Consider the following 21,952-nt stretch of genomic DNA (forward strand, 5'->3'; position numbering starts at 1 on the left):
CGAAGGACAAGCCGATCCTGCTCTACATGTGGCACCCGTCGTGTTGCTCATGTACGTACAAAATCGGTGATATCACATTTATGGAAAAGAGGACGGGATTTTGATAACTACAATTGGAACATAACCGTCGTCTTGTGTGAAACAGATATTCCATAACGATCAACCAATTCGTGATTGTGTCCTAAAACGTTTTGAAGGGATATGTGTAGCGTTGTTTTAAGAAAGAAACCATAGTATCATTTTCTCTCTTATACTTCGTATATCATTCTAGCAATAACAAGTTTTGTTTCAATGATGATTGCATTTTAAATGGATGCCACAGACAATGCAAGATTTGCGTCGCTCCGTAGTGATAAACCCATTGGTGGCCTTCGGCTGTTGTCTGCTCTTTGGTCGGGTTGTTGTCTCTTTGACATATTCCCCATTTCCATTCTCAATTTTATAGATAGTATAGTGTGAACAACTTTATGACAATACAAATGACTTCAAATTTCCCAGTGTTAACTTTTTATTTACATTCTAGATGAACCTTCATATAAGGAGTTCTCTTACTGTTCATCATGATCTATGCATTAACAATCAAAAGTGATACGACAGATGCATGTTTTTGAGTTCGTCCGAAGCGCTTTTCTGGATTTATCTGAATTTGCCATTATGAGAAGAAAGTCATGTCTACGGCATCAACTTTCAAGGTAAACGTCATAGCCTTGGGCTGAAGTATGTTTCTACGCAATCTACGCGGATTCTAAAAGGTCAAATTGTAGTCATCTCTTTTAAAGTTTCATGGACGTGATATCACCGACTACGACTTAACACCGGATCATCACAAATATATTTAAAATTGATAACTTATCATTGTGCTAATGAATTATTTAGTATTAGTACAATAGGTTTCTTTCCTTTCCTATGTTTTCAATCTACATAAGCTTTGGATACTTAAGTTAATAACCGTAAACAAAGGAATCACAAGAATTTACTTCTTTTTCTTCGATTTGTTCCGTAAGTACGGACAAAGGGATGGATGGACAAAGCGATGACGATTTGATCCTCGCAAAGTTTTTTTGGGGGGATATAAAAAGAGGCAACACTTTATCTAATAAAGTATTTGTTGTCATTGTTGCTGATAAAGTTTCTTGGTCCGGTGTATGCCTTTCCACCAAATACCATCTGTTATAATACAACATAAAAGACACTAAAACCATTATATTACAAAGAAGTTATTTAGTTTATTGCTGACATCGAATTCTTGATTGTTACATATGTGTATATACAACAGTAAATTATAACAAATAATCAACAACATATCCATAACAAATATGAGACAAGTTATATTCATCCTCGTTAATTCATGCAAACAAAGACAACAAAAAACTCCTCAAATAGAGGAAATATAAATCCTTTACGGACTGTGCAAGTACTAAGCACAGTTGCATAAAAAGTAAATTGTAAATTCTCTTTCAAAAAACTATACATGGTGCAATACAATACAGTTTACATACATCAACAATTGTCAATATCTTGAACAAAGATTTTTGTGTCCTTTTCCCTGAAGACTAAATTAAAGAATGTCTAAACTATCATCCGAAAAAAAATATTCCAACAACGAAAACGTTTACCTTTTAACTGTTGCCTGTTCGTTAACCACTAAGACAACAAAGGAATTACAAGAATTTACTTCTTTTTCTTCGAAATAGAATTTCGTAATTTATTTATCATTTTTCATTAGCTAAAAGTAATCACTCCAGTAGCGGTAGTTCTTTTGTCTCCCCAAACTCATCAAACTCTGACTCAGTTTCAATATATATTGCAGAAAATCCTTTCCAATTTATAGTATCATCAGATCGAAACCTCACCAATAAATCTTCACCCGAAGAGATAACCTCCTTTGGTATCTAAAAATAACACTTCAACTTGTTAAAAATGTAAAGCAGCAGAAACAAAAAACTATTCCAGTGCCTATTCCAAGTCAAAAACCTTGTGAAGGGCTGTCTTATGTCATATCTTAGTGTTTATGTCTTTTTTGTTAGTTTTTTTGTCTTTTGTTAGTTTTTTTGTCTTTTATCAAAATTTGAGTGTTTTTGTCTTTTGTAAAATCTAAGTGTTTTTGTCTTTTGAGGAATTTGGAGTTGATGACAATTCTTTTTTAGTCTTTTTAAAATTCATTCACATTCTCTGGGATATTAAGGGACTGATATATTGTATATACACCTGTCTGTATGTTGACATATAGATGTCGTTTAATCTATTCTTTTTCTTTGTGATTGCTGTCTCATTGAATGCATACCACTCGTCTCCTTTTATTCATATAATTTTGAATGTATTCTATTAAAACCTTTGTTAAAGCGAAAAAAACACCCTGTATTTGTTAAAGACTATACACTGTTTTAAGTAAGATTTTTATAGCTCAGTGCAGAACTTAATGATTTGCACGAATAACGTTCTGTATTATATATTTTGTTCGTTTTTTCATACCTGGTATAAAAATATCAGACATATCTTGCACTCACCGAGACATATTGAAGAAATATGAAAACATGATTTTTCTAACCGCTATACTTCATCATAAAACTGACATAAAATATGTATGTTTAAAACAGTAGGATCTTTTTTTACTCGTCCTTACGTTATTATGATATAATTATAAATGTAACACTTTGATAGGCTCACCTAGAACACATTATGTAGAAATGATCATGAAAATGAAAGTAAATTGGATAATTAAAACCATGTGCAGCCCACTAATCCAATTAGAAGAAACTGGGGAATATGTGTAATGCTTGACATCCTTTCGATATTCGTTTTACTTAATACTATTTTATATTATACATATTAAAACTCATGCATTGAATAAATTTACAATTTAGAGCATGATGAAGGAATGTTTAAGCTCGGAACAATTGGCCGAGGTTATAAGCAACATGCATTTTTTTTAATTGTTTCTAGGAAATGATGTATACATACATCATTTGGATTAACTTTAAACGAACTGGTATCTTTCTCAACTGAACATAAAACTGAACTGTATATCAGATTTTAGTTTAAGTGTAGTAACACAATTTATATAATATATCTATTGTGAAGTATATTTGAATAGAATAATATTTGATTTGTTTTTACTGTTGATCGTACATGAACAAAAATATAATGTTTTTATCTCCTATCTAAGGTATATTTTTAACAGAGGAATATTTCAGTTAAAACGTTATTGAATATAAAAACAACCGATAATTTCAACGGAAAAATATACAAACCTTGCTTCCACAATAACTTGCAATAGGCCGGTCTCTATCGTAGGCGCCGTCAAATATTTCAACATTGTCATAACTGTTAATAAAGATATCAAAATATCATTTCATTGCCATTTGGTAAAATGTTTTTGTACATAGTGACGAATCAAAGTTTAATATACTGTATATACACAATGGGGTTTACCCACTTATATAAACAGTAAAATACAAAAACAAAAACATATTGGAATCGCATTAACTTACACTATAAATGCCATGTTTTGAATACTTTTACCTACTACAAATAGAACAATGTTGATTTGTGAATCCAGGAAGAAAATGTTGTTATCTTTGAAGGTTGCCAATAAATAGAAAAATAAATTGTCTGCCATGTGAGAAGCATATTTTTCGTAATTAACTATACAGTTATTTTCCTGATCTTTTAACATAGCAACGTGTCTGTGAAATCGACATGCTTATTTCATTTTAGTATATAACCAAGAAGGAGTAGACGATAAATAAAGAGTTAACATATAACGTGTATTTCATAGTATAGAGTAGAGAGTGAAGATTGTTCCAAACGTTGACTCTATGAACCTTTAGTCATTATGTTAATATAAACGTGAACTTTATAGGACAAATTACATGAAGGCTGCGGACGTCATCAACATGAATTAAGACATATTTCCACTATTGGTTCAGCATGTGTTCGCTTATGCACGGTCTCAAATTGTCTTCCGGATTTCCGGATTCACTATTTACAATGCCAACATAAGACATAAGTATGATTGACAACTAGACAATCGAAAATAATACATCTATGTTCCCTAGTATTTTCTACTTCTGACATAGTTTTCAAGTATGCTCTATCTACTGTAATATCTCACATTGTTTATGTTATATCGTTCTCGTAATGTCTCCTATGTATTCCAAAGTTCTGATATTGTTTATTAATTTTGTTCTGTTATTTCTCTCTAGATTATCAAGTTCTGCTATTATTTACATTATCTGCTGCCAATATTTACCATAAGATTTCCAATCTATTATTACTTTTTAAGATAATTTTTTCTTGTATTTGCCTCTCGATTTCCCAAGTCTAATATTTCTAAAATTGTTTCATTCTCATTTAATCGTATCGATTTTTTCATTTCTGGTTAACATTGCTTCAATCTAGTACAGTCCTATGAAGACACAATTCTGATGTTATGTTGTGAAATTCTATAATTGTCCCCTGTATTTCCCAGTTGTGGTATTGTTAACGTACGTAGTTCATTCTTGTAGTCCCCCTGCATTTCTAGACGTTGATACAATTTTCGATGCACTTTAGATCTGTCCCTTGATTTTCCAGCTGTGAAATGTTTTACAATATTACATTGTATGATTATCCCCAGGATTCAGTCTAATATTGTCTCGTAAAGAGAGGCAGTTCTGAAGTTGCTGAAGGTCTTACTTCAGTATTGTTTCCCGGATTTTCCAGTTCTCACATTGTTGACATAACCTCACCTTGGAATTATTTCTTTAAATTCATAGTTCTGATATTGTTTACATTGTTCCACCCTAGTATTGTCTTATGACCCCTAGTTATGACGCGTTATGACGCGTTATGACGTTTTACTCTCGAATTGTCAGATGGATTAATCAGCTCTGATATTGTTTAGATTGTCCCACCCTAGTATTGTCTTATCACCCCTAGTTATAAATTATGACGCGTTATGACGTTTTACTCTCAAATTGTCCGATGAATTCATTAGTTCTAATACTGTTTAGACTGCATCACCTTAGAAATGTTTATAAATTACAAATATGTGATGGTAATGGTTATGGCAGTTTGAACACATTAATAACTGAAAATGCCAACATACAAAAATTAAATACAGATTTTAATTAATCTAATCCATTTTGAGCATGACAGTTAACGCGAATGGCCGGTATAATTTTTCTTAGAAAACTATATTTAATTTTTATCAAACATTAAAAATGGATCCGATTTGACGGCTTCACAAAAATTCAGATAAATTAATCGTAAGCAAAGATAAATTGAAGTAAGTTGTTACGGTGTCTTCGCCGAGTGAGAATACATATAAGTACACATCATATTATAAAGCAACTGATACTATATGGGTAAGTCACGATATTAACGGTAAACCTGTCTAAGCAGTCAGAAACGACGACGTCTAGAAAATAATTGTTACAAAATGTATAATAAAAGAAAACGTCTTGGGGGTACAAATATTATCATGAGTTGAAAAAAGAAAGTCAATAGCATGACGAAAAGGACAAAGACGAGAACACGAACAAAAGACAAAAACATGGCAGATTATTACGCCACTTATAAGTATTGATAAATATTCAATAAATCAACGGGAAATAGTATGGTAATTGCGAATCACGAAGTCAGCTGAATGCATTCTGTGAAAGCTTAGAAAAACAAAAATATTTGAAGCTTGTTGACATTTTTTTTTTAGAAAAGTCGTGCTGGTAATCTAAACAAGGTTATGAGAATGTTTTTGCAGCTTCTTTGTTAATAGTTTGATAACCTTAAATATACTACAATGTGTATGGGAAAAAGTTGACAATATTATTATTGATAACTTACATATATTTGTCTTGTGAACATCTAATCAATTAAAAACATTCATTCTATTTTCAGTTCAAATTCTTAAAAACAAGAAGTCTTATTTATACTTTTCTGTTTCTAACAAAGCAATAGAATGCAACATGTCTAAGAAGAATATAATAAGACAGCCATAAGGGGCAAACGGAACTTAGTTCAAAACCAGCAGTATAATTTATATTAATAAATTTTATGTGAAGGCATTTTGGGTTTTTAATGATGTTTAATATTTTTTTTATTTTTCAAAATGTTGGTCTCTAGCGCACCTGTTGAAGGTTATTCCAGAAATGCATGTCATGCAAACATAAAGCGGTATCATATCTTTTCATGACTTGGAAATACTTACTCGCATTCGCTTTCATCCTCGATTTCAAACGATACAAAGTAGAATTTAACGTGTTTTCCTTTGGATGCTCTGATTCTCCATTCACATTCCATTTTATTGTCATAGTTCTGGTCTCCAAATTTGGCATGCGAGTACAAATACTGCTGAGTGTCTTTTGCTATTAATCTACACCCACAGACTGAAAAAGATTCAGATTACGAAAAATGTTAATCAGACGGATACAGAGAATAAAAATTAACTAACACAAATGAAATATGCAAGTTATGTCACCACTTGTCCTATCATCGATGCCGGATGTTGATATATAGATTTTTATTTCTGTTAGCTTGCAATGTTGAATAACTGTCACGTTGAGATTAACCAACATCTCCATGTTTATGAATGCATTATTTTAACATATAGAATTCTAAGAGTATACTTATTCTATCGAAGGTATCCAGAAAAGCGCTTCGGACGCATGAAATTATTAAACGTGTTATTTTCAATTTTTTACATCACTGGGTCGATACCTCTGCTGGTGGACTATCAGTCCCCGAGGGTATCATCAGCTCAGTAGTCAGTACTTCGGTACTGACATGATTTATAACAAACTTTTCTAAAATTGTCCGTTTATAAATTTTGAAATTATAAAGAAACTAAGGTTTCAACTCCCTCAGGCAAAGTTGACCTTAGATGAATTTGGCTATTTGTTTTAGGTATTTTTGTCATATAGCTCTTCAACTGTTTCGATACTTATACATCCCTCGGATTTCAAATGATTGGCATCGAGCGTTCCTGATGAAGGTAAATCCAGAAAAGCGCTTCGGACGCATGAAATTATTAAACGTGTTGTTTTCAATTTTTTTATCATCATGTAAAGCCACATAGTTGTTTTCATCCATGTCCTTGGTCTTTGGTGGATAGTTTCTTATTGAAAATCATACCACCTCTCTTTATCTATTTCAATTTAAAGCATCTGAGAAATCGAACAATTTTAAATCTTCAGTGTACAAAAGAAAGAAAGCATAAATTCATGGTTGAATTAGAAAAAGGGTAGTGACATTACATATAAAATAAATAAAAAACAGTAACCTGAAGAATATTGAGCAAGGAATCCTTTCCGTTGGACTGAAGCGTCTGAATAGAATAACATAAACATAGTATTGCCACTAGACAGGATCGGTCTGGGTGTTTTACTTCCGCAATATTTGCCAAGACTCCTAGCATTACTACTGTCTCCATCAAATATCTCTATATGATCATAGTTACACTCTGGATGGGGTTCAATCTCAAACTGATTAAACTCTAATTTAATTCGATGTCCCTGTGTTGTTCTGAAGTACCAAACACAGTCCTTCCTACTCTGGTAGAAGTCCGGCCAGTTTGGACTACTTATTTCACCGTCTGGATCATTGATTCTATGCTGGCATCCACCTGTTAACATAAGAAGCAAAGTGTATGTTATATTTGAAGCCATATGATATCGGCAGAATCGCAACTCAAATTTATTGTTGACTCTAACTGTGATAGCTGTTAGCTAAGAGGTTTCATTAATTCCGAACAATAGTACTTTTAACTTTTAAAATTCAAACTAGTCTTGTACGTTTTTTTAATTTTAGTTCATTTATATGTTTGAGAGTTTAGTGTGACGTCCATTTTCATTGAACTAGTACACATTTTTGTTAAGGGGCCGGCTGAAGCCCGCTAAATTTACTAAACACAAACTGGAACTAAAGACATCTGATGTAATGTCTTTAGGTTGAAAATAAAAGGATAATGATATTTACCTTCTTTACAGTCATGCTGGTTCTCGTGAAGTGTGTAGCCATTATGACATGCGCATTCATAACTTCCAACAGTATTCTTACAAATATGCTGGCACCCTCCTCTATTGATAGCACATTCATCCTTGTCTGAAAAGGAATTCCAAAATAGCTTGATAGAATACAGAAAAATAGAAATTGCAAAAACTTCTACTTAAATGAACTTGGATGTTCCAGCATTCATGCATCATTCATATGAGGCTTCGAACTCATATAGGGTAGCAAGCGTCAAAATCAGGAAAATGACAAACCGATATGAAAATATGTGTAAAAAGTAGTTTTATTTGTACTCGATCCTTCTATTATGATGTTACCAATAATTCATAGGAAAAATTAACATACAAAATCAAAAGGATCTTCGATAATGTTGATAACAGAGAGATAAAAGAACAACTTGAAAATATGACTGAAATGAACCTTTTTTTTTATAACATCTAAAAGGTTTTTTAAGAAGTATTTTTTTTATATTCCACAGGATTATTTACCCTAGTTTCAAAATGTATGGATATCATTAGAAATTTCGTGCCACAACCTATTAATATCTTCCTTCACACATCAATTTATAAGGACAATAAAGATTGACACATTGACACACTAAACGTAACTACGTTTCATCTCTACGAATATATTTTAAGTAAACATTGAATGAACGAACCTGTTGAGAAAAGGGCTTTGAATCCAGTTTTCTGTACTGAGTTATCTGAGTTGAACTCTATCCTGAGTGTGTTACCATCAGATGTTATTGGAACAGGAAGAAGCGATCCACAAAAGATACCATGAACTGTGGCTTCTGCTCCTACCCCACTACTTACTCGAACTGAATCATACTCACATTCTTGCTGGAAAATGAATGATTTCAATGTTATATAATTTATATTTTGCCACTTATCAATAATAAACAGTATTTGTTGCCCTTCATTTAACTACATTTTTAACCTTTTAACATTATTGTCATACATCTTTGACTTAGAAATTGTTCACTTTAAGTGTTCTGGATGATGTTTATACACACACAAAAATGGTTTCATTACAGCAATTCCGAACGAGGATTTTGACTTTCGTCATCTGATATTGCTATTAAATTTTATATAGAATTTTTTGCATGATAACTACCCATTTTTCGTGTATTCACAACGGAATATTCGTCAAACAGTACAATGTTTTCATACCGTAAAATATTTAGTATCAAGTGAAGAGCACATTATACAGTATTAACTACTATGACTACATAAAATGTATTATATATGGAACTTGATTAAATACAATTTCTTAAATCAGCCAACTGATGATTTCTGTAAACGTCTTTTTTCAGGGGATATTGTCCGTCATTTACACAGAACGTGCCATTTTCTGTTAGATTTATCAGGCATTATCAAGTTTATTAACGAATAATGTAACAAGATGTTTTTTTTTTACTTTTTGCCATATTTGAAATAAAGAAGTGATGAGGAATGAAGAATTCTGTATTCAACAAGTTGTAGATACTGAATTACTGTGATGGAATGGGAAATAAACCACTGGATGACGACGGATATGTTCCACCTGTTGTAACCACAATCCCGTCCTCTTTTCCTCGAATGTGACCTACCGATTAAGGCTTATTACCGGTTTTGTACATACATCAGCAACATATTGAACAGGATATGCTTATCCTTCCAGAGCACATGAGATCAGCACCGGTTTTGGTCGGGTTCGTGTTGCTCAGTCTTTTTTATATTGTGTTTTGTAGACTGTAGTTTGTTTTTTCGTCATGTTTTGTTTTTAACCAAAGTATTGCCGGTTTGTGGTCGACATATGAGTTTGAATGTCCCTTTTGTATCTTTCGCCTCCCTTTTACAATAAATAAAGCAGCCAGACAAATGTATGGATAGACATGAAAAACAGTCAATAAACGCTAAACACTTAAGACTAAAGCTGTTGAAAATATGTTTCTGTATCGGCAGTGATATTTATGCGGTCCGTAAAGGTAGGCATGTTGTACACATCGTATAACAAAGATCTAAATTTCAATAAGGGGAAATTCCATTTTAAATAAAAATAAAAACAACAGTTTGCCGATGTAGAAACCAAGAGAAAAACCCTGAGGGATTCATTTGATCTGCAAAGGAGCGAGAATGGGTTTGTCGACAAGGTAACCAATATATACATCAACTGCTATGCGAATGCAGACTAAAACGAGGTATAAAAGGGAATTACACAATCGGTAGATTTACAAATCAGACAACTTTTCTGCTGTTCTATCCTTCAAGACCAAGAAAAAATCGGTTTTATACTAGAGGCATTTAAGGAAATGTATCTACAGTCAACCTTAGAACACTCATCACTAACAAATAGCGACTTCAAACTTTTGTATAATGAGCACTATAGTGCATGATAAACACTTAAAGAGCGAATTATGTGCATAAAGTAAAAAAAACAAAAAATACACATCAAACGAATGGAAAATAACTGTCATATTCCTGAATTGGTACAGGCATTTCCTTATGTAGAAAATAGTGGATTAAACCTGGTTTTATAGCCTGCTAAACCTCTCACTTGTATGACAGTCGTATGGGGTAGTGCTCTCTGATGGATATAATTATAATGGAACAGATCTTGAGAAGCAAAGGAACTGTGATATATATCATAAGTATGTGATTTAAGCATGTTGCTTTCTCGGTAAAGGAGAATTCACAATATGGAAACAAAATAATCACAGTTCTCAATAGAGTTGTTTTAAATATAGAATACATCAAGATCGATAAAAAGCAAATAACCTTTTGTTCGAACTTTGTTGGTATATTTTTTGAATACTTAAACTTACACATAGAAATTGACAATGAGGGTCGGTTGAGAACAAAACTTTACGACAAAAGAGATGATTTCAGCTTTTCAATTGTGAACTTTCCCTTTCTATGTAGCAACATTTCAGCAGCGCCTGAATATGGGGTACATTGTATGTATCTCCTAGTTGAATCGATATTCAAGAGCTTGCGTTTCCTATCATGATTTCCTTGATAGAGGGTTGCTGCTCACAAGGAAGCTATCAAACCAAGAGTTCGAAGAGGTGATGTTAAAATCATCCATTCGAATATTTTACGGACACTATTACGAATTGGTTGACCGTTACGGAATATCTGTTTCACAGATGACGACGAATATGTTCCTATCGTCGTAACCACAACCCCGTCCTCCTTTTCGCCGAATGTGACCTATTGAATTGGACTTATCCCCGGGTTTGTACTTACATGAGCAACACGACGGGTGTCACATGTGAAGAAGGATAAGCTTACCCTTCCGGAGCACCTGAGATCACCCCCGGTTTTTATGGGATTCGTGTCGTCAGTCTTTAGTTTTCTATGTTGTGTTTTATATATTCTGTTGTTTGTCGTTTGGTCTTTTTCTTTTTTTACCATGGCGTTGTCAGTTTATTTTCGACTTATGAGTTTGAAATCTTTCGCCTCTCTATTACATATTCTTATTTCCGGACACTTTATAACATCTATGTTTCACCCGTTCTATAATGTAAACAACCGTTATTTGTGTAATATGAATTAAAATCAGAAAATGTCTAAATAATGTTTACATTTAAACAAGAAATGAGAATTTTCATGTAAATACACCGATTTAAATGATACTCTAATGTTAACATGCATCTTCTTTAAAGACAACATCACTTTGAACAAGAATTAACCTAACTATTTATATGCCTAACTCGTTACCTTACGAAGCAAGTATTTGCATTCATTAAGCATATGTTTGTAAGTGAAACTATTTCACATCTTATTTTTACTCTACTGACGGAGGATTTTATAATTTGTAAGTACCAAACAAGCAGGACAACTAACGTTGAGTTTTTTTTACCTTTCCAAGCAGCAAACGAAGCAGGTTTAGCAGCAAATCAAGCATATAGTATTAAAAACATTACCGGGCTATTTGTACTAACATTGTTTCCTTCCATATCGAAATGAGTTAAGTTAAGCGTTATACGATATTGGTCCGGTGCTACAATTTGCCAAACACAATTCTTATTGGGCGGGTATAAATCTGGGAATGATGGACTCTGTATTGTTCCATTGGATAAATCGATATAACCACCACATGCATCTGCAAAAAAAGAAAACTTAATTTGAAATGGGAATGTAATATTAGATTGTAAACATGTATATGGAAAGTAGGAAAAAATGGTTGATTCATATAATCACATGTGTTTATTAAAAGTAAAATAAATAGAGATGTATCTCACCTGCTTAACAGCAAAAATGCAATAACCCCAAAAACAATAGTTTTAAGAACAATAATATAAAAAGTTTCCCGTGTATTGGAATGTGAATAATATAAGAGAACTTTAGAATCAGACCTAACCAGAGACCTTGTACATTTAACAATATAATTACTTCAATAAATCATAGCATGTCATAAATTGAAGCCTGAAAATATCTTTCCAATTGAGGGACATGTAGTTTTATATATATCTAAGCACAATAAATTATAAATATCAACAGTGTACTGTAGGTTCGTATATGATCTATAATGAAAATATCTAATTATTTAAACAACAGAGATCTTCAGCAGTCATTGAAACAGACGTAACAGGGAACTGACATTCTCCTTAAAACTGGTATGTTAATGCAATATCATAATAAATACCAATGGTTGTCTATGCAATACGTAAAGCTATTAATCGTCCCAATTCTACAAAAGTTGTGAATCGATTATAAAGAACCATAAAAGATCTGCCATCCACACGAAATTCTCCAAATAAACTAAACAAAGACCCTCAAAGATCTGCTTCCTCCACCAAATTCTCCAACTAAAAATCAAAGATCTCTAAAATAACTGTAAAATGGATTAAAAAAGCTTGAAAACCCCTAATTAGAGAATGCTCGAAGTTACTGAAAACAAGTATTCGTTCCGTTGGTTAATATAGTCGAGCGTTTAGAATTTTGAACTTACATTGGAGTTTGGTAATTAACCTATTGATATGAAATGTACACATGCTTGGGTTGGACCAACTTTACCCTATAGGAAAACTTTATATTAACTATTGATGACAAATGACTACACACGTTGTGTAGTTTCGAAAAGATTACATGAACCTGCATACTTCTAATAGTTATTAATTTTATATCTTACGAATGAAATTAAATGTGGTATTGGTAACATTACCCTGACACGGTAAATCAATATCGAATGGCATGTTTTGTCTACCGACTACACTGGTGTATTCGCTAGTCTATATGACCTACCTTCACATTTCTTTCCATCACTATGTAATTCATAGCCTATTTTACATTCGCATTTGTAGCTTCCCAGTGTGTTTACACAAATATGTCCACAGCCATGGTCATCAGTGGCACATTCATCATATTCTATAAAACATTATGCAATGAATCAAAATGAGAAAAAATATGACATCAGTTGTCATCACTTATTCTTTAATCATACAGCAGTCAGTACAGAAAAATAAAGATGAATTAAAGAAACTTGTGTATTCGCCAATGATACAGAAATCCAACGCCAAAGAAAAACCAAAAGACAGTACAGCGGAATTGCAAATGAAAATAAAACAACTTAAAACAATACTTAGTACAGGAAAATCACTTAACTATTTGAAAACGCTATTATAGATAAAAAAAAAAAAAAAAAAGAATACAAGCGTAAGAAATTACAATATAATAAGCAATATCATATTAACGAATGCTTGCAGTTCCTGAAAGCAAACTTAGAATAATTAATCTGCTGATAGGAAAAGGGTCTTTCATTATTGTGGTTGAATATACCGAAAATATACATGAGTAAAGTGGACTTGTTAACCATATTCTTAAATACAAGCGTAGCGGTTTTCGTAATACATGAAAGAATAAAAAAAATCCGATGGGTAAAGTGTAATTGGTATATTTGATCAAGTAAAATCATTTTGAATGTTCCCTGGGTATCTTCTGTCTCTTTTTTAATTCATCATTTGTTTTGTCTGTAATTTTCTAATGCGCAAGCAATGGAAAATGTTGCCTATCTTTCAACTTACTCTATTTTCATGTCACCAGATCCGTACGTGTACTAATGTTGAATTATCGTAAAGGTGAAGTACGTTTTCAATGCCGAATGCATTAACTACATTTTTAATAATTCGTCCTTCGTAATAATGATAAACTCAAATCAACTTTAAATATGAAAGATAAAAAGGTGATAATAATATCAAAATATCGGGCTATTACATAATTATGTTAAATTATCTATTTAGTATAATCAGTCACGACTTTTGATGAAGTACTTTTCTCCATCATCAAATCTATATTTTTTTACATATGAACTACATTAGATTTGAATTCTTCATATGTTTAATACCGTTAATTCAGGAATAAGTCAGACAGCAATCTTCACTCATTCCGTTTTGTACTAACATATAGAATTCCTTACATATCATGTTGATATTAGAAAAATATTTTTCAGCATCTGATATATTTGTAAAGCACGATGAACAGCGTCAATAATTTATAACATTCCAATCTTTCTAAAGACCAAACGTCCGAATACATATTATATACCTTTTTTGCGTTAACAGACGTTGTGAAAGTGTATATATTTAAAGTCCAGTACATTTGTGGTGTTTGTATGTGTACGTGGCTAAACATCACCTCATCAAAATAAAAGAATATTACCATAATATAACGAAAGGAACACTGCTGATATTTTGTTCTGGTGATTTTTTGTTCTTTAATCAAAGATTAATTACATGTCGATGATGATGGGTAACCATAAACACAATGAACATGATACTTACTGAGTATATGTTATTCACTGGAGGAATCAAAATTTATATTGATCGCCAAGTCTCATGTCAAATACAAATTGATTTTACAGGTCAGGTTCTTCACCGTAGCGTAGCTGTATTTGGCAAAACCTTTTTTTTTTTTGAATTTTGGGTCTTCAATGCTCTTCAACTTCGTACTTTATTTGGCCTTTTAGATTTTTTTTATTCGAGTGTCACTGATGAGTCTTTGGTAGACGAAACGCGCGTTTGGCGTACAAAATTTGAATCCTGGTATCTATGATTAGTTTATTTATTTGTCATTACATACGTAAAAATTTATCAATACGATCCTTTATTGATTTTTAAAGCGAGGTTATAACTTATCCATATTTTTTTTATTCAATCATCATTATACTTGGCATATACACTACCTATTATCGTGATCAGACTTTAAGACGGAATTATATGCGTCCGAGCGAAAAAACATCGAAAAACCTTCCCAAGAGCAAAATGACCCACTACTATTAACCTTAAATATCAGAGATCAAAGTCTTGACAACAATAACAGTCATGCGAATTATATGCAGTTGTAAACCGATGTTCTCCTTTGTGCAGCAAAGGACTAAATTCGAAATTTTTCAACCGTTATCAACACAATATACACAAAACGATTTAGCAAATTCGACCAAGTTAATAACTATTTTTACTATCTGAGGATAGTGGCACAGAAGTAACGATGACCCTACCTATTTACAAAAGAGCAAATGTCATATGTCCAAAATTACTTGAGATAATTAAAGCAATTTCAAAACGATCAAGACCAAATGGCCTCAGACAAAGTTTACTTTAGATGGATTTAGCTATATTCTTTTAAGGTCTATGTTGGTCATATAGCTCCTTAAGTATTCCAGGACTTATACAACCTTGGTTTTCTTGGGATTGAGCGTTCCTGATAAAGGTAAATTCAAGAAAGCACTTCGAACGCACGAAATTCCCAAAATATTATTTTCATTCAGTTAGTCTACGTCATCAAACTATTTTAACATACCAATCACCAAGAGGACATATAGTCCTTAAGAAAAAATACGTATTATATTGATCAACGTTCGCACAACAATATTTTTAGAGCATTTTAGCCTGAAGGATATACACAGAACCTAAAGGATATAAACAGAACCTAAAGGATATAAACAGACCTAAAGGATATAAACAGACATAAAGGATATAAACAGAACCTAAAGGATATAAACAGACCTAAAGGATATAAACAGACCTAAAGGATATAAACAGACTTAAAGGATATAAACAGACCTAAAGGATATAAACAGACCTAAAGGATATAAACAGAACTAGAGGATATAAACAGAACCTAAAGGATATAAACAGACCTAAATGATATAAACAGAACCTAAAGGATATAAACAGAACCTAAATGATATAAACAGAACCTAAAGGATATAAACAGACCTAAAGGATATAAACAGAACCTAAAGGATATAAACAGACTTAAAGGATATAAACAGACCTAAAGGATATAAACAGACATAAAGGATATAAACAGACCTAAAGGATATAAACAGAACCTAAAGGATATAAACAGACCTAAAGGATATAAACAGAACCTAAAGGATATAAACAGACCTAAAGGATATAAACAGACCTAAATGATATAAACAGAACATAAAGGATATAAACAGACCTAAAGGATATAAACAGACCTAAAGGATATAAACAGAACATAAATAATGATATTTGAAGTACATGTATAAACAGCGAGGAAAAAGTTGTTAAAAACGTAAAAACAGAAACAGTCAATTCAAAATGAATTAAAGCTTGTGCAAAGTATGCCTCGTAATTTGAAAATTTCAGCAGACCATGAATCAAAAGTACTTGGTAACACGTCAGACCATTGAAACTAAATGGACTTGCGAATCATCATCAAGCTTCGTATGATTATCGCCTGTATTGTATAAACCATAATGTTATTCAGACAGATATTAACTAGGAGTCTGTATACTGAATACTGTATTCAAATGTCAATTTTTTCAGCACCCTGTATTTCTTACACGGGCAGCTCTATCATGAAACAATCGTTGCATATTCTTTTATTCGTTTTATTCGTGGCAACGTTTTGTCAAGGTACATCTACATAAAAGTAACTAGTCCCGTTCCAAATTTTATTGAAGTAAATCTTAATGACTGCATACTAATATTCAGTTATTTATAAACATGCAAAAAGAGAAGTATTGTATATGTCAATTCCATGCAAATCTAAAACAGAAAGTTATTAGCAAAGAGTCTTATTGAAGAAAATGCCTTCAATACACTTATTTTTTATTAATTATCCAGATTTAGAATGTTTATCTTGAATGTAAATGTCTCTAATGTTTAAAAAATAAAATAAAAAAATAAACAAACAAACAAACAAACAAGAAGAAGAAACCCTCGTCCTTTTGTCAATCAAAAATTGACATGCTGGATTATAAAATAAGGTTATCACAAACTTTAAGAGTTTGGGTTCGTGACTATTTTGCGACTTGTTAAACGTAGACTTTTAACATTTTAGACTTATACCCTAAACAGATTTAGTATTTAACCCTTTGCATTTTTCTTTCTTTTTACGATGAAAACAGTATTTCTCTGAAGTAAAAAAGGTTAAATTTTGCAAAAAGATATTTTCAAAGTACGTAAATATACATAACAGTATATTTTCTTTTGTAACCATTCTGTGTTGAAGACCCATTGGTGGCCTTGGGCTGTTTTCTGCTCTTTAGTCGGGTTGTTGTCTCTTTGACACATTCCCCGTTTCCATTCTCAATTTTATTAACCAATACCTTAAACCAGACTTTCAAGCTAATTAGAAATTTAAATTTCATAAACAATAATAGGAATATGTCAGATGCCAGTATATACTTATAGCATTATATCATGCATGCTATGCTTATTTAAAAATAAAATTCAAATATTAAAAGCTGCTCCATCTCCGATAATTATAAACTGTTACTTACAAGTTAACAAGCAGTGTACAAAATTCAAATGAAACACAAGAAACTGAATAAACATCTGAAGGTTAATTGATAAACTATGATGAGCAAATGAAAATAAAATCCTCAAAAAAATACTGATTCGACTCACTATTTCATCTTTATTTAACTAAAGACTCAACACGTATTAATAAAGAAGTGTCACCCTCTACTTTTTTAAATACGCAAATGAAATAGTTTGACGGATTTATCAATCAAAATGGTCGGTAGAAAACATGAATTTAAATCGAAGACCGACATATTTTGGTTTCCAAAGCTTTTGGTTTCCAAAGTTTTTTGTCTTAAGCTGAGACCTGGTGAACGTTGTTCCCGCAAAATGTGTCACGACCATTGGTATAATTATTAAATGTTTAAAATAGACGAAACGCGCGATTGACGTTCTAAATCATTAGCCTGGTATCTGATGGCTGTTTGATCACTTTTGAGCGCTGACCAGGACTGAATTACTGCGCATGAGGATGTTATATAAACGATGTAAATCAGTAAGGTTTTAAATAATAGTAGTATTGCAATATTTTTACTGAAAATTACATTGTGTATGAACTTTAAAACAATGTTCAAAATAGTCGTGGCTGTATAAATATGTCCCGCCATGTGTCAAGAATTGATGCAAATCTTAATACAAGCAAAATCCAAGGCTACGATGACATTTGATGTACTAAATTAAAACAAGCCTGCTATCTAATGACTGTTTATAATAGACAACACGTTTGGCGTACTAAATTACGAACCTGGTGTCTGTTGACGTTTAACAGGAGAAATATATAGAAACTTATATGCAATCTACTTTTAAAGGAGTAGGTCCGGTAAGACCCCTTTTTGGCCCCAAAATATAGCATTTTTACAAATTTGTTGAAATGTTAACTTTTGAATATTTATTGGAAAGTAGAATACTTTTTTCCCATAAATATTGTCTGTTTTTGACAATACAATGCACATGCATCTGGTACTAGCATCATAAATTCATGCAAAATTACTGAAATCTTCACAATTTTAGCATTTGTGCTAATTTTCAGACGGTTTTTTGTCTAAAATGGAAGTGGCCGCATTTGTGTTCATTCTTAACATTTAAATATATATGTTGTATTTGATGAAAATACATAAAATATATAAAGGTTGAGACTGAACACGAATGCGGCCACTTACATTTTAGATAAAAACCATCTCAAAAGTGATGTTTTATGCCATATTTGATAGATTTTTTCATATTTAAGCTTGAAATTGAGCGTCTTTAAAGGACAAATCAGTTCAAATCTTTTACACAGACTAATTGAATCGACTGAAGTAGACACTTAAGTGTTTAAAAAAATGTCATAAATCTTTCATCAGATGTACTTCGAATTTTAGGCCAAAACTAGCCCTTACCGGACCTTCTCTTTTCGAACTTATTTAGAAACTTAGGTTCCAACTTCATTAGACAAAGTTGACCTTAAATGGATTTGGCTATTATTTTTAGTCCCTTTTATTCATAAAGCTCTTCGCGTGCTTCGTTACTTGTTCATTTTTGGCTTTCAAATATTTGGTTTTGAGCGTTTCTGATGAAGGTAAATCCAGTAAAGCGCTACGAACATATAAAAATATGAAATGTTTTATCTACTAAAAGCTCTAGCTTCTCACCTTTAACGAACGTCGCTGCAAAGCCAGCCTTTTGAACAGAACCATCAGAAACAAATTTAACGTAAAGTTTATTTCCTGAAGACTTGATATCTTCCGGTATTTTGTAACCACAGTAACGTCCGATTTCTGGAGAGGTTTCGTCATGTCCATCGCGGATCTCAAGGTAATCATATACACATTTGTCATGTGTTTCTATCTGAAAAAATACAATAAAAGATCGTCAAAATTCGTACGGTTGACAGATTCACGTTTGTCAAGAGATTTTATCTAAAAATGTATGTGATTTTAGTAGCATCAAGAAAAAATGGAAAACATGTAAAGTAAACGGGATTGTTTCTCTGTCGCTATCAATAAAACAGATGTTGGCCAAAGTTTCAGGATTTTATTTGTCTCCATTTGTTCGAATTATTCTATGCTTTTATGAAAAATATATGAAAATCGTCCACTACCAGGAAGGATGTTCATACAAAAAACAACTAATATACGTCTTTTGGTTAATTCTGTCGTTGTACTCATTGATGTATCCGTTTAATTATATTTCTTAGAGAAAATCAAGGAGAAAAACAATATATTCTATTGACTTACTTCAAACGATTGGAACTTGAGTGCTACAGAGAAGCCCTCTTCTGTTGTGATTTTCCACACACATTCTTTGTTTGGTTTATAATCATCAGGATAGTTAGGACTAGTTAGTGTTCCCCTGTCCTTTAGTATCTCTCCACCACATATAGCTTAAGACAAAACACATATTTGATACATACAATTACCAATTCAATTGTAATCTGGTACTGACATGATTTATAACATACTTTTTTTTAATTTTCCGTTGATTCATTTAGAAATCAAACTCTCTGTGGCAAAGTTGACCTGAGATGAATTTGGCAAATCTTTTTTAGTTTCTTTTGGTTCTAAAGCTGTTTGCGTAATCAGGTATTTATACATTCTTGATTTTCAAACTTTCAATTTGGTCGTATCTGATGAAGATAAATCCCGAAAAGCGCTTCGGATGCACCAACTCAAAAACGTGTTATTTTTAGATTTCGAGGATGTAAGTAACTATAGGTCATGGTACAGCTGTCAACATTGAGCAAAACCCATACCATACTGTATAATTACCTATAAATACCATGACAAGATGCAAAAACCTCAAGAAAACCAACTGTCTGTTATGGATGCTACAGTGTAATCTCAGTCGGATGAACATCTTTGATGTTTTACTTCTGACCCCTTAATCTTAAGTTTCAGAACTATAACTTGTATTTTATACCAACTGTCCGAGAAACATGAAGTATTGCGTTCAAGAAAGGCCTTTACGGGTGCGAATCCAGGATTTTGAAAAGAGGGACCTAGCAAGCCAACATTTGGAGGGATACTTATAAAAGTCTAAGCATTTATCATATATGAAGGTCCATAAGGGCCCCCTAAATCCACCTCTCCTTTAATAAAACCTATTTAGTTCTGTCGTTCAATTGAAACAGTGCAAGCAAAGTTTGAAGCCTGGTATTTCAGCTTTTATGTCTGTACTGCCCATAGGGTAGTTATAAATTATCCTTTATGTTCAGATGAAAAAGTAAAAAAAAAAATAAGACGATAATAGCTTTGATGAATGATCCAGTATTTAGGTCAGAGGTAACCGCAACTCTCTGATCAACACCTTATCATACCACAACTCTGTATAATCAAACGAGAACTCTGTATCAACCAGTTTATCATACAATGGAAAGTGGGAAAGGTTGTACAATTGATCGAAGGCATAATAAATATTCCATTATTTTGATGAGTTTTAATGTACATAAAATACCTAGAGGCACTCCAAACCAGTACGACGCTTTACTTAATGATAACAGGATAGAAAGTTAATCTTTACATAATGATGTATTTTTCACTAGGTCCTAATTACAGCAACAGATTGAAATCTTTATCTACATTTAATGAGTTAGTTTTTTAAACACTTGTTCCACCAGGAATTCTCTTTTTACTGGTAAAATATTTATGGATACATGTAAAGTTCATTATCTGATGTTCAATACAAGTAAACACCTCAATATAACTCTTTGAATGACAGTTCCTTATAACTAAGTAACACTAATGAAACTATAAAACATCTTCATTTTTTTTCAATGGAAATTTTTTTCACGATAGGAAATAATGCTGGAATTTATTTAATAGTTCAAGAGCCTTTGATATAACTTTTTCAATTTTAAGTAGCGATGGTGTTGATAAGATTTTTTTTTTATTTGTTTCATCATAGAATATACGATAAACGAAAACAGATACAAATATAATAAAGAGACAACGTGAGAAAAAAAAACAGAACTGAAGTAAAATTATAAACACGAACACAACAAAAATTAAAACAGAAGAAAACAGAAAAATATTTACAAAAGATGCAAAAAAGACCTGTAGCATTCTCTTTTGACTCATATATTTTATAAAGTGTTTATCTAGGTTACTAAATATGCTTTATTACATAATGAAAATTTATTCTAAAAACATCTGTGATATTTTTCATTAAATTTAAGTATTCGTTTATTAATATCTCTCAAACATGTTGTTGGTCTTTTTATGT

The 21,952-nt window shown here is 32.0% G+C and overlaps 1 protein-coding gene across 2 annotated transcripts in view; it reads right to left on the reverse strand.

Moving 5' to 3' along the window:
* Window positions 1-1,190: 1,190 nt before the first annotated feature.
* The window catches only part of LOC127710204 (tolloid-like protein 2), a 43,945-nt gene continuing 23,183 nt past the window's right edge, over window positions 1,191-21,952 (reverse strand). The window contains exons 8-17 of one of the 2 annotated variants that reach the window (XM_052215962.1): window positions 19,969-20,114; window positions 19,384-19,579; window positions 13,218-13,340; window positions 11,897-12,075; window positions 8,645-8,828; window positions 7,954-8,079; window positions 7,259-7,600; window positions 6,188-6,365; window positions 3,252-3,324; window positions 1,191-1,892 (exon numbers count right to left, since the gene is read on the reverse strand). In XM_052215962.1, coding sequence (XP_052071922.1) covers window positions 1,737-1,892; window positions 3,252-3,324; window positions 6,188-6,365; window positions 7,259-7,600; window positions 7,954-8,079; window positions 8,645-8,828; window positions 11,897-12,075; window positions 13,218-13,340; window positions 19,384-19,579; window positions 19,969-20,114 — 1,703 coding nt within the window. In that variant the 3' untranslated portion in view covers window positions 1,191-1,736. The remainder of the gene's footprint in view (window positions 1,893-3,251; window positions 3,325-6,187; window positions 6,366-7,258; window positions 7,601-7,953; window positions 8,080-8,644; window positions 8,829-11,896; window positions 12,076-13,217; window positions 13,341-19,383; window positions 19,580-19,968; window positions 20,115-21,952) is intronic. The other variant, XM_052215963.1, reaches the window with a different exon arrangement.

The sequence above is a fragment of the Mytilus californianus genome, unplaced genomic scaffold (genome assembly GCF_021869535.1).
Source record: "Mytilus californianus isolate M0D057914Y unplaced genomic scaffold, xbMytCali1.0.p SCAF_7, whole genome shotgun sequence".
In the NCBI taxonomy this organism is placed as follows: domain Eukaryota; kingdom Metazoa; phylum Mollusca; class Bivalvia; order Mytilida; family Mytilidae; genus Mytilus; species Mytilus californianus.